This window comes from Oncorhynchus gorbuscha, linkage group LG19 (genome assembly GCF_021184085.1).
Source record: "Oncorhynchus gorbuscha isolate QuinsamMale2020 ecotype Even-year linkage group LG19, OgorEven_v1.0, whole genome shotgun sequence".
Classification (NCBI taxonomy): Eukaryota; Metazoa; Chordata; class Actinopteri; order Salmoniformes; family Salmonidae; genus Oncorhynchus; species Oncorhynchus gorbuscha.
The window spans coordinates 55627636-55641760 of record NC_060191.1 but is presented as its reverse complement, the minus strand read 5'-3'; the positions used below and the strand labels follow the sequence as shown (position 1 = coordinate 55641760).

Sequence of the window (14125 nt, the reverse complement as noted above, 5' to 3'; positions counted from 1 at the left end):
AAGGTACTCTGGTTAGATGAGTCTAAAATTGAGCTTTTTGGCCATCAAGAAAAACACTATGCCTGGCGCAAACCCAACACCTCTCATCACCCCGAGAACACCATCCCCACAGTGAAGCATGGTAGTGGCAGCATCATGTTGTGGGTATGTTTTTCATCGGCAGGGACTGGGAAACTGGTCAGAATTGAAGGAATTTTGGATGGCGCTAAATACAGGGAAATTCTTGAGGGAATCCTGTTTCAGAGGTTCACCTTCCAGCAGGACAATGACCCTAAGCATACTGCTAAAGCAATACTCCAATGGTTTAAGGGGAAACATTCAAATGTCTTGGAATGGCCTAGTCAAAGCACAGACCTCAATCCAATTGAGAATCTGTGGTATAACTTAAAGATTTCTGTACACCAGCAGAACCAATCCAACTTGAAGGAGCTGGAGCAGTTTTGCCTTGAAGAATGGGCAAAATCCAAGTGGCTAGATGTGCCAAGCTTATAGAGACATACCCAAATAGTCTTGCAGCTGTAATTTCTGCAAAAGGTGGCTCTACAAAGTATTGGCTTTGGGGGGGTGAATAGTTATGCACGCTCAAGTTAAAACATTTTTTGTCTTATTTCTTGTTTGTTTCACAATAAAAACATATTTTGCATCTTCAAAGTGGTAGGCATGTTGTATAAATCAAATGATACAAACCCCCAAAAATGTATTTTAATTCCAGGTTGTAAGGCAACAAAATAGGGGGTGAATACTTTCGCAAGCCACTGTATGCGCCTCTCTCTCTATGCGCCTCTCTCTATATGCGCCTCTCTCTCTATGCGCCTCTCTCTCTACACGCCTCTGTCTCTCGGTCTCTATGGCTCTATCTATGCCTCTCTCTCTCTCTCAAATTCAAGCTGCTTTATTGGCATAAAAAATATTGTGTCAATATTGCCTAAGCAACAATGTATACAATATACATTGTAAAACAATTATAAAGCATAACAAATAATAATATACAATGGTAGTAAATAATAATACAAAAAAACACAACAATTAAATGTTAAGTCAGTAGTAGAAATGTAATAAATATGAAAAGCTAAACATGGAAAATTAAACTATAACTAACTGTCATCTTCACCATCATCATCATCATCATCATTACTACCACCACCATTATCATCTTCATCATTACTACCACCAACATCATCGTTATTACTACTACTACTACTACCACCACCATCACTAAACTGCTATCACTACCATCACCCCTACTATTTGGAATGATAATCACAACAACATCAATAATAGTAATAGCAATAATAGTAATAATAAGGAAGTTACTGTTTACTATTGTCATGCTGGTATGAAGAGATTCGGGAGACAGGCGCAGGAATGCATAATAGTTTTTTTTTTATTGTACCCAAAATACGGCGTACCGTGTAAAGGCACGGGGACAAAGACCAAACAAACACTATACAAAAACACATGGTGATACCCAAACAAAAGAGTGAGGAGTACTTCGAATAAATAACACACGCGCACAATGATTAACACACGGGACGAGATCCGTAATCATCTACGCAATCCACAATGGCACGATGCCCAAAACACACAGCACACGTACTCACACGCACCAATGGACATTGTAACAATAACTGACCAGACCATGGTGAAAGGGCATATATATACAAATACAATTAATGGGAATAAGGGCCAGGTGTGCGCAATGAAAGTTCCAGAGGGATCTGTGAAAACTATGCAGATGTTATTATCCAGTATCCCTCAGGCTATGGCAGACAAAGACATATTTGGCTGCAAGAGGAGCCATTGCTCCTTCCCCATGAGTATTTTATGTTTTTCCTCTGGGTTTAATAAGTTAAAATTTGGAATAAATGTAGTAATTTCTGTGAATAATTAATCACTTGGTGAGGAATATTTAGTAAAGGAGAAAGTGCCTCTCTGTTTCTACCTCCCCTGCCGTGCAGTGACCACATACACGCTCCTCTTTGGGTAACCATGTCTGCCGGTTTCTATTGCCAATCGGTGGTCACTCACTTACTAGGTAAGGATCTGTCTCGGCTTTATATCTCTGACAGAGTAGAGATAATCAGCCAATTCATATTCTCTGTTTAGGGCCAGATAGCAATTTAGTCGGCTTTGGGATTTTGTTTCGTTTTTCCAATGTTGTAAATATGAGTCCTTTGATTGGTTCATGTTTTTGTTTATTGGAATTCTTTCTTTTGAAGCAGTGCTGGTGTCAGCTTGGTTGGTTAGGTCCAACACCAGTTGATTTTAATGAACTTTTCTGTATTTTCATTACCACTGGGAAGCGGCACAATTCTGCCCGTCATGCATTAGTTAGTGTATTTCTCCGGACTTATAGATTTCTCAGACAGAATTCTGCATATAGGGCTTCAATTGGATGTTTTTCCCACATATAAGTCCAGTTTATTGAGTGGCCCCCAAACTTCACTTCTGTAAAAAGCTATTGGTAGCATTACACTGTCAAATATTTTGGTCCAAATTCTAATTGGGATGTTGATATTGAATAATTTCATTTTTATTGCATACAATGCTCTGCGGGCTTTTTCTTTGAGTGCCTTCACTGCCATATTAAAGTTTCCCGATGCCGATATGGTCAGACCAAGGTATGTGTCATTTTTAGTGTGTTCAATTATGGTGTTGTTCAGGGTGAATTTATATTTGTGTTTCTGACATCTGTTTTTTTGGGCGGTGATATCATGATTTAAAAATAATATATATATTTACTGCCAGGGCCCAGTTATGGCAATACTGCTGTAGAATGTTAAGGTTCAGTTGAAGACCTTCTTTGGTTGGTGATAGAAGTACCAAATCATCAGCATATAGCAGGTATTTTACCTCTGTGTCAAATAGTGTGAGTCCTGGGGCTGGAGAATGGTCTGACATGTCTGCTAATTCATTGATATAAATGTTGAAAAGATTTGGACTCAAACTGCAGCCAAGGTCTCACACTTCGATTTTGTGAAAATAATTATGTTCTTTGGTTTTTGATTTTTATTGCACACTAGTTTTCTGTCTACATACATTTTATTAAGTTATACACCTTACCACCAATCTACTGCAGAGATATTCTGCAGAGTTTTGTCTTATGATCCAGGTGTCACGCCTTGGTCATTGTATCTTGTGTTTTTGTTATATGTTTGGGTAGGCCAGGGTGTGACATGGGTTTATATGTTGTATTTCGTATTGGGGTTTGTATTAATTAGGAGTGTGTATTAGTAGGGGTGTGTCTAGTTAGGCTTGGCTGCCTGAGGCGATTCCTAATTGAGTCAGCTGTTTCTAGTTGTCTCGGATTGGGAACCGTATTTAGGTAGCCTGAGTGCGCATTGTATTTCGTGGGTGATTGTACCTGTCTTAGTGTTTGTCACCAGATAGGCTGTATTTTGTTTCATTCGTTTGTTGTTTTCTTCTTCCGTTATTTCATGTACCGTATAGCTTCATTAAAAGTCATGAGTAACCTACACGCTGCATTTCGGTCTGCCTCACTTCAAACAACAGACGAACATCATTACAGAATCACCCACCACGATTCACAGACCGAGCAGCGTGTGAACTGGCAGGAGCTAAAGGAGGACGATATGGACGGCAGAAGCAGGGATTATACGACGTGGGAAGAAATCGACAGGTGGGCGTCCGACCCAGAGCGAGTGCAAGAGCCCGCCTGGGATTCCCTACAGCAATGCGAGGAGGACTGTACACGGATGGAATCGAGAAGGAAAGCATTGCTATACAGAGCGAAAACTGAAGGTAACAGGGAAAAGCGCAGAGAGAGAGTGGCTGAGTCAGGAAACAGACCTGAGCCTACTCTCCCTGTTAATCGTGAAGAGCAGTTGCAATGGGAGAGAATGCATCATTTGGAGATTTGGACATGGGAGGAAAAATTAGACGGTCAAGGACCCTGGGAGCAGCCGGGAGAATATCGCTGTCCCAAGGAGGAAATAGAGGCAGCTAAAGCGGAGAGGCGTATGTATGAGGAGGCAGCACGGCGACGCGGTTGGAAACCGGAAAGTCACCCCCCAAAAAAATATTGGGGGGGCTAAAAGGGAGAATAGTTATGCCAGGTAGGAAACCTGCGCATACTCCCTGTGCTCACCGTTGGGCTAGAGAGACCGGGCAGGCACCGTGTTATGCTATGGAGCGCACGGTGTTTCCAGTGCGGGTGCAGAGCCAGCTGCGACTTATACCAGCCCTTCCTATTGGCCGGGCTAGAGTGGGCATCGAGCCAGGTAAGCTTGGGCAGGCTCGGTGCTCAAGAGCTCCAGTGCGCCTGCACGGTCCGGTCTATCCAGAGCCACCTCTACACACCAGTCCTCCGGTAGCAGCTCCCCGCACCAGGCTTCCTGTGCGTGTCCTCGCGCCAGTACCACCAGTTCCAGCACCACACACCAGGCCTCCAGTGCGCCTCGCCTGTTTAGCGCAGCCAGAGCTTTTCTCCTCTCCTGCGCTGCCGGAGTCTCCTGTCTGTCCAGCGCCACCAGTGCTCCCAGTTGGCCCAGCGCGTCCAGTGCGCATCGCCTGTTCAGGACAGCCAGTGCTTTTCTCCCCTCCTGTGCTATCGGAGTCTCCAGCCTGTTCAGCTCAGCCAGAGCCTTTCTCCTCTCCTGTGCTGCCGGAGTCTCCTGTTGGCCCAGCGTCACCAGTCTGCCAGGATCCACCAGAAGTGCCAGTCTGCCAGGATCCGCCAGAAGTGCCAGTCTGCCAAGATCTTCTAGATCGGCCGGACAACCTTAATCATCCAGGTCCACCAGCCAGCCAGGATTTACCGGAGCCTACTACCTGCCTGAGCTTCCTCTCAGTACTGAGCTTCCTCTCAGTACTGGGCTCCCTCTCTGTACTGGGCTCCCTTTCAGTACCGAGCTTCCTCTCAGTACCGAGCTTCCTCTCAGTACCGAGCTTCCTCTCAGTACCGAGCTCCCTCTCAGTACCGGGCTTCCCCTCAGTACCGGGCTTCCCCTCAGTACCGGGCTTCCCCTCAGTACCGGGCTTCCCCTCTGTCCCGGGCTGCCCCTCTGTCCCGGGCTGCCCCTCTGTCCCGGGCTGCCCCTCTATCCTGAGTTGCCCCTCTATCCTGAGTTGCCCCTCTATCCTGAGTTGCCCCTCTATCCTGAGTTGCCCCTCTATCCTGAGTTGCCCCTCTGTCCCGAGCTGCCCCTCGGTCCCGAGCTGCCCCTCAGTTATGTGGGGATCAGGGTGAGGACTATTAGGCCATGGTCGGCGGAGAAAGTGGATTATCCTAGGACGCGAAGGGGAGGAACTATGACATTGATGGAGTGGGGTCCACGTCCCGAGCCAGAACCGCCACCATGGACAGACGCCCACCCGGACCCTCCCTATGCTCTTGAGGTGCGTCCCGGAGTCCGCACCTTAGGGGGGGGGGGGGTTCTGTCACGCCTTGGTCATTGTATCTTGTGTTTTTGTTATATGTTTGGGTAGGCCAGGGTGTGACATGGGTTTATATGTTGTATTTCGTATTGGGGTTTGTATTAATTAGGAGTGTGTATTAGTAGGGGTGTGTCTAGTTAGGCTTGGCTGCCTGAGGCGATTCCTAATTGGAGTCAGCTGTTTCTAGTTGTCTCGGATTGGGAACCGTATTTAGGTAGCCTGAGTGCGCGTTGTATTTCGTGGGTGATTGTACCTGTCTTAGTGTTTGTCACCAGATAGGCTGTATTTTGTTTCATTCGTTTGTTGTTTTCTTCTTCCGTTATTTCATGTACCATATAGCTTCATTAAAAGTCACGAGTAACCTACACGCTGCATTTCGGTCTGCCTCACTTCAAACAACAGACGAACATCATTACACCAGGTCTGTGCCCAAACAATTTGAGCTTCTACTTTTAAAAATCCACCTTTCCGGAAACAAGTCTCTCACCGTTGCCGCTTGCTATAGACCACCTTCTGCCCCCAGCTGTGCCCTGGACACCATATGTGAATTAATTGACCCCCATCTATCTTCAGAGCTCGTGCTGTTAGGTGACCGAAACTGGGACATGCTTAACACCCCGAGCATCCTACAATCTAAGATTGATGCCCTCAATCTCACACAAATGATCAATGAACCTACCAGGTAAAACACCAAATCCGTAAACACAGGCACCCTCATAGATGTCATACTAACCAACCTTGCCCTTCTAATATACCTCTGCTCTCTTCAACCAGGATCTCAGCGATCATTGCGTCATTGCTTGCGTCCGTAATGGGTCTGAGGTCAATCGACCACCCCTCATCACTGTCAAACGCTCCCTAAAACACTTCAGCGAGCAGGCCTTTCTAATCAACCTGGCTTGGGTATCTTGGAAGGATATTGACCTCATTCCGTCAGTGGAAGATGCCTGGTTATTCTTTAAAAGCCAATTCCTCCGTTTGGCCGCCTTTCCTTCCAGTTCTCTGCTGCCAATGACTGGAATGAATTGCAAAAATCACTGAAGCTGGAGACTCATATCTCCCTCACTAGCTTTAAGCATCAGCTGTCAGAGCAGCTCACAGATCACTGCACCTGTACATAGCTAATCTGTAAATAGCCCATCCAACTATCTCATCCACATATTGTTATTTATTTTGCTCCTTTGCACCCCAGTATCTCAACTTGCACATCTATCACTCCAGTGTTTAATTACTAAATTGTCATTATTTCGCCACTGTGGCCTATTTATTGCCTTTACCCCCATTGCCACTGTGGCCTATTTATTGCCTTTACCCCCATTGTCTTACCTCATTTGCACAGACTGTATATAGACTTTTTTTCTAATGTGTTATTGACTGTACGTTTATTTATTCCATGTGTAACTCTGTGTTGTTGTTTGTCTTGCATTGCTTTGCTTTGTCTTGGCCAGGTCGCAGTTGTAAATAAGAACTGTTTTTGTTAAGTATTTGGTCAGGACTGTTTCTATTATTTATAATATGGCTATTGTACAAGAAGGAGTGTCTAAATATATGCTGTTTCCTCCCGCATCAGTGTATTCAGGCTCAGAACCTGTTTTTGCTTTGAAATCTCCATAAATAAGCACTTTACCCTCTGCCTGAAAATAGAATGATTTTTGTATGGAGATTGTCAAAAAACTGATCATCATAATATGATGAATCTGAAGGAGGAGCATAAGCTGCACATATGAATACATTGTCACAGTAGATTGTATCTTTTGTTAAGTTTTAGCCAAATGTGATTAGTACCTTACCTCTCCCTATCTATGCCTCTCTCTTTATGAATCTCTCTCTTTATGCCCCCTCTCTCTCTCTCTCTCTCTCTCTCTCTCTCTCTCTCTCTCTCTCTCTCTCTCTCTCTCTCTCTCTCTCTCTCTCTCTGCCTCTCTCCCTCTTTCTCTGTCTCTCTCTCCCTCTCTCTCTCTATCTCTGCTCCCCCCTCTCTCTCTTTCTCTCTCTCTCTCTCTCTTTCTCAGCCTCTCTCTCTCAGCCTCCCTCTCTATGCCCCCCCCCCCCTCTCTCTCTCTCTCTCTCTCTCTCTCTCTCAATTCAATTCAAGGGGCTTTATTGGCATGGGAAACATATGTTAACATTGCCAAAGCAAGTGAGGTAGATAATATACAAAAGTGAAATAAACAATACAATTGAACAGTAAATATTCCACTCACAGAAGTTCCAAAAGTATAAAGACATTACAAATGTCATTTTATGTATATATACAGTGTTGTAGTGATGTACAAATGGTTAAAGTACAAAAGGGAAAATAAATAAGCATAAATATGGGTTGTATTTACATTGGTGTTTGTTCTTCACTGGTTGACCTTTTCTTGTGGCAACAGGTCACAAATCTTGCTGCTGTGATGGCACACTGTGGTATTTCACCCAGTAGATATGGGAGTTTATGAAAATCAGGTTTGTTTTCGAATTCTTTGGATCTGTGTAATCTGAGGGAAATATGTGTCTCTAATATGGTCATACATTGGGCAGGAGGTTAGGAAGTGAAGCTCAGTTTCCACCTCATTTTGTGGGCAGTGTGCACATAGCCTGTCTTCTCTTGAGAGCCAGGTCTGCCTACGGCGGCCTTTCTCAATAGCAAGGCTATGCTCACTAAGTCTATACAGAGTCAAAGCTGTTTTTTTTGTTAATTCTTTCCAATGTGTCAAGTAATTATCTTTTTGTTTTCTCATAATTTGGTTGGGTCTACTTATGTTTCTGTCCTGAGGCTCTGTGGGGTGTGTTTGTGTTTGAACAGAGCCCCAGGACCAGCTTGCTTAGGGGACTCTTCTCCAGGTTCATCTCTCTGTAGGTGATGGCATTGTTGTGGAAGGTTTGGGAATCGCTGCCTTTTAGGTGGTTGTAGAATTTAACGGCTCTTTTCTGCATTTTGATAATTAGAGGGTATCGGCCTAATTCAGCTCTGCCTGCATTATTTGGTGTTTTAAGTTGTACATAGAGGATGTTTTGCAGAATTCTGCATGCAGATTCTCAATTTGATGTTTGTCCCATGTTTTGAATTCTTGGTTGGTGAGTGGACCCCAGACCTCACAACCATTAAGGGCAATGGGTTCTATAACTGATTCAAGTATTTTAAGCCAGATCCTAATTGGTATGTTGAATTTTATGTTCCTTTTGATGGCATAGAATGCCCTTCTTGCCTTGTCTCTCAGATCATTCACAGCTTTGTGGAAGTTACCTGTGGCGCTGATGTTTAGGCCGAGGTATGTATAGTTTTTTTTGTGTGCTCTAGGGCAACGGTGTCTAGATGGAATTTGTATTTGTGGTCCTGGCGACTGGACCTTTTTTGGAACACCATTATTTTGGTCTCACTGAGATTTACTGTCAGGGCCCACGTCTGGCCGAATTTGAACAGAAGATCGTGGTGCTGCTGTAGGCCCTCCTTGGTTGGTGACAGAAGCACAAGATCATCAGCAAACAGTAGACATTTGACTTCAGATTCTAGTAGGGTGAGGCCGGGTGCTGCAGACTTTTCTAGTGCTCACACCAATTCGTTGATATATATGTTGAAGAGGGTGGGGTTTAAGCTGCATCCCTATCTCACCCCATGGCCCTGTGGGTAGAAATGTGTTTTTTGTCTATTTTAACCACACATTTGGTGTTTGTGTACATGGATTTTATAATGTCATATATTTTTCGCCAACACAACTTTCCATCAATTTGTATAGCAGACCCTCATGTCAAATTGAGTCGAAGGCTTTTTTGAAATCAACAAAGCATGAGAAGACTTTGCCTTTGTTTTGGTTTGTTTGTTTGTCAATTAGGGTGTGCAGGGTGAATATGTGGTCTGTGTACTGTAATTTGGTAAAAAGCTATTTACCATTCGCTCAGTACATTGTTTTCAATGAGGAAATGAGTCCACTGTTCACCTGTTACTCCTACCCCCTCCTTTTCGAACATTCTGTTAAAAATCGCGCAATATTTCAGCGCCCTGCTGCTCATGCCAGGAATATAGTATATGCATATGATTAGTATGTGTGGATAGAAAACACTCAGACGTTTATAAAACTGGTTAAATCACGGCTGTGACTATAACAGAACGTGCGTTTCATCGAAAAGCGCAGGAAAATCTGATCACTGAAAATGGAAATATATACCCATCCGCCACTTCAACCCATTGATAAAGGCGAACCACATTAAATGGGGCTGAGGTTGCAATACCTACAGCTTCCACACGATGTCAACAGTCTTGTCATTTGCCTAGGCTTTGTTTCTTGGTCAAACGAAGAAGAGACAAGCCATTTGTTCAGGTCTCCGACCGGATATTTTGGTTGAGATTTACACGGACATTAATTCCAGATGTACCCCATATAGAATATACATCGCCTCGTGATCAATTTGATCGCTTATTAACGTGTACTAATACCTAAAGTTGCATTACAAAAGTATTTCGAAGTGTTTTGTGAAAGTTTATCGTCGACTTTTTTAATTTAAAAAAATGACCTTACGTTATAAGACGCTATTTTTTTCCGTTTATCACACAGTCTTCGTAGATCGATATCTAGGCTATATATGGACCGATTTAATCGAAAACAGACCCAATAGTGATTATGGGACATCTAGGAGTGCCAACAAAGAAGATGGTCAAAGGTAATGAATGTTTTATATTTTATTTTTGCGGTTTGTGTAGCGACGACTATGCTAATTATTTTGTTTACGTCCCCTGCGGGTCTTTTGGGGTGTTACATGCTATCAGATAATAGCTTCTCATGCTTTCGCCGAAAAGCATTTTAAAAATCTGACTTCTTGCCTGGATTCACAACGAGTGTAGCTTTAATTCAATACCCTGCATGTGTATTTTAATGAACGTTTGAGTTTTAACTAGTACTAGTACTATTAGCATTTAGCGTAGCGCATTTGCATTTCCAGATGTCTAGATGGGACGCCTGCGTGTCAGGTAGGAGCAAGAGGTTAATGATAATACAGAGGATTTTCCCAAGGTTGCTGTTGACGCATATCCCACGGTAGTTATTGGGGTCAAATTTGTCTCCACTTTTGTGTATTGGGGGTGATCAGTCCTTGGTTCCAAATATTGGGGAAGATGCCAGAGCTAAGGATGATGTCAAAGAGCTTTAGTATATCCAATTGGAATTTGTTGTCTGTATATTTGATCATTTCAGTGAGGATACCATCAATTTGGATAATTTGGATTTGGATAATTAGCGGGTATCGGTCCAATTCTGCTCTGGATGCATTATTTGGCATTGTACACCGAGGATATTTTAGTAGAATTCTCAATTTGAGTCTCAATTTGCTGTTTGTCCCATTTTGTGAATTCTTGGATTGTGAGCGGACCCCAGACCTCACAGCCATAAAGGGCAATGGGTTCTATAACTGATAAAAGTATTTTTCATTGGTATGTCAAATGTTATGTTCCTTCTCTCGCTCTCTATGCCGCTCACTTGCTATCTCTATTAGAGGTCGACCGATTATGACTTTTCAACGACGATACCGATTTATCGGCCGATTTTTAAAATGTGTGTGTGTATATATATACCACAGGTTGGTGGTATTTTTTGATTTAGCCGTTGCTGACCCCATGCTTACATCTTTATCACAAATTAGACACCTTGCTTTCCCTGGTGCCAATTCCATGTAATAGTCCCACTCTGGTGCTCTGCTTTTCTCTGCCATCTGTAAAACACACACAGCTCTGAAGTGACAATGATACTGAAGAGTCTGCTTAGGAGACAAATACTTTCAACTGTTTGAATAAAAATAGAGTTTAAGTTACCTGTGATGAATGTTGAAAACAAAAACTGTCATTTCTAAATGCAGGAAATCCTATTTTAATAATGGACATGGGTAGAATTGACCACCAAAGTGCAAGTCATAATTCCCATGACACCTTCTACCAAATCTGAAAAGCGGTTCCTTCATTCATTTATTCCATAGGATATTTTTAGATTCACTTAAAATAAGGTCTGTGTTTCGTGTAGGCTTACACCACCTTGCCAATTGTATAACTGTGTAGATATCCATAGGACAAGGTAACTCTGATCAATATTGGCTAAATATAAGCGGAGATAAAAAAATATATATATACTTGTGTATTGATTTTAAGAAAGGCATTGATGTTTATGGTTAAGCACACATTGGAACAACGACATTCGTTGATTGTTTTTTATAAGATAAGTTTAATGCTAGCTAGCAACTTACCTTGGCTTACTGCATTTGTGTAACAGGCAGGCTCCTCGTGAGGCAGGTGGTTAGAGCGTTGGACTAGTTAACTGTAAGGTTGCAAGATTGGGATCCCCCTAGCTGACAAGGTAAAAATCTGTCGTTCTGCCTCGTTCCTAGGCCGTCATTGAAACTAAGAATGTGTTCTTAAGTGACTTGCCTAGTTAAATAATGATTAAAGATTAAAGGTGTAAAAAAAATCCGCAAAATCGACGCCCAAAAATACAGATTTTCGATTGTTATGAAAACTTGAAATCAGCCCTAATTAATCAGCCATTCCGATTAATCGGTCGACCTCTAATCTCTATGGCTCTTTCCCACACTGTCTGGTGCATAGTCACTGGAGACAGCCAATTCCACTTTTTTCACAATGAGCACAAAGCCAGAGAAACACTGCAATGATTATCATCAGTCAGTGCTCCAGAGTCCCCTGAAGTGACTGTGTAATCTACGTATTGTCTTGGTGTTTCATTTCAATCCCAGTTTCTCATTTATCATCCTGGTGGAGAAATATGTTATTTATTGTGAGGTTTAAGGCATATGGTTAATTTAATTTGCTGGCGCCACTCCTGTCCGAGTGAGCCTGATGTTAGAGGTGCTAATATGCTGTTCTTCCTTCACATTCCCCCTCAGGGTAACATCATGTGCAGTACAGAGATGAGAGGGCGAAGGAGCATGTGAAGATGTCCCTAAAGACTGCTAAAAGTAAGCTCCCGCTGCTTCCTTACAGGAGCTGTTGTCAATACACCCCTGCACATACAATACTTTAATCAGACATTTAACTCCTGTCTTCATTTGTGGTTGTTGTTCTTGAAATGAAAAACATGGGATAGTTTTGTTTTCTACTGTTTTCTTTACTTTTATTTTTATAGAAGGTTTACAGTATTTCTACAAATCTAGCCTAGTACAGTTTCATTCTTTCAGTTCACTCAAGCTTTTGGTAGATGTAGTGTTACACAATAACATCCTTATGTTAGCTCTCACATACCAGCTCATTTCAGTTTGCCTAGCTGCTGTGTTGAAAATGAAAAGCCAGTCCAAGGTTTCTCTGACTCCGTTAATGGCAGTACCAGAAAGCAGATTCAGCTCAATGGAGACCATGTTTAGTTTGGCACTACATGTTTGCCTTTACTGTATAAGTAGCCATTTGTATTCCTGGAACAAATGTGTGGGAAGTATGTCTATGAGCTGGAGGACTGCCCTCCCTCCAAAGCCCCTGTACATGTAGACCACTGTCTGGGCTGGGGGAGTGTTTATCTACCAGACGAGAGAATGTTTGTGGTCATTGACTTGTTGCTAGTGTGGAGGTAGAGGAGACTTTTGTTCGGCAGAGTTGTTTGTTGTGGGAACTGAAAGTTCTAGGGGCTGCTTTGTTTTTTATTAATTTATTGCTCAAGTAATAGCACTCCTCCATTCCACTCCAGTGGATGTTAAGTTAGTGATACTGTAGGAAGTGAAGATCTGCCTGCAGTCGTGCCTGCCTGCTTGCCTACAGATTGGATCTCATGCAATCTCATGCCATAATTAGCAGCAATTTGAAATATCATAGACTAGGATTTGACTACAGGCTATACAAGAAAAGCATTATGTTGGTTTCTAATCTATTGCATGTGGTTATTCTCTCCCTCTCCAGGATGGTGCTTTAGACTGTTCGCTGTTGTACTGTTCTTAGTCTCCTACTACTGCTCCCACGTTTTCATTCAGAGGTAAGGTTTCTCCTGCTCGGCCCTCAGGCCTCAGCCCTGGTCTACTGCCTGGAAGCTCCCTCTCTGGAGCAGCAGGCAGAGCAATCAAGTAGATGCTCATCTATGCTTTACTGAAGGAAACCTTGAAATAAGTGATAAATGAATGACAGCCCACTCCATTCACCTAGCCAACATCTTGTCTACCCACAGCTTTAAGTGGGTAAACGGCAGTCAATTTAGGCTTTCAATAGATACCCACCCTTTACATTTTTTAAACTAAAGTCACTGGGCACGGTGAGTGTTTAAACAGTCAGCAGTTTTTGTCCCAACTGTGGTGATTTGTGTGCTTTTCTTTCAGTTATGGAGGCACCAGCAAGTCTCCTTTGACTCCTAGCAAGTCACTGTGTGGCGGCTGGCTAAAGCAGAAGAAGTGGGAGAGCCTCAATTTTAAGTGAGTAATGGAGTGTCTGTCGTTAAAACGAGGAGGGTGGGGGTGATTGGTTTCAGTCTAACTAATTTCTGCCAATGCTTTTACTGGAATGCGAGGTGCCAGCTTGTTTTGACATTTGGGGGCTGTTTTCACCCGGTCACCAGTAAATTGAATCATTTTTTGTTAGTAGGAACAATTGTATTATGAAAGGAAATCATTTTCTACAAATTGACTCAGTAAAGTACATTTTCTGGAACAATTGTTTAAGTTGAAACTGCTGATGGATCGTCAATGAAAACAGACCCCTAAGAGCAAGTCTGTTTTTTAAAGGAGCTTTCGATTCACACAATTAAATGTTTTTTTCAGGAGGACAATGGACAAA

General features: G+C 42.8%; 1 protein-coding gene across 4 annotated transcripts in view; it reads left to right on the top strand.

The window, feature by feature from the left end:
- The window catches only part of LOC124005027 (CMP-N-acetylneuraminate-beta-galactosamide-alpha-2,3-sialyltransferase 4-like), a 56705-nt gene that overhangs the window by 20770 nt on the left and 21810 nt on the right, over positions 1 to 14125 (top strand). For 2 of the 4 annotated variants that reach the window (XM_046313871.1, XM_046313874.1), the window contains exons 3-5: positions 12262 to 12333; positions 13262 to 13334; positions 13672 to 13764. In XM_046313871.1, coding sequence (XP_046169827.1) covers positions 12312 to 12333; positions 13262 to 13334; positions 13672 to 13764 — 188 coding nt within the window. In that variant the 5' untranslated portion in view covers positions 12262 to 12311. Of the gene's footprint in view, positions 1 to 1983; positions 2036 to 11691; positions 11718 to 12261; positions 12334 to 13261; positions 13335 to 13671; positions 13765 to 14125 lie in introns of those variants that run through there. The other 2 variants (XM_046313872.1, XM_046313873.1) reach the window with 2 other exon arrangements.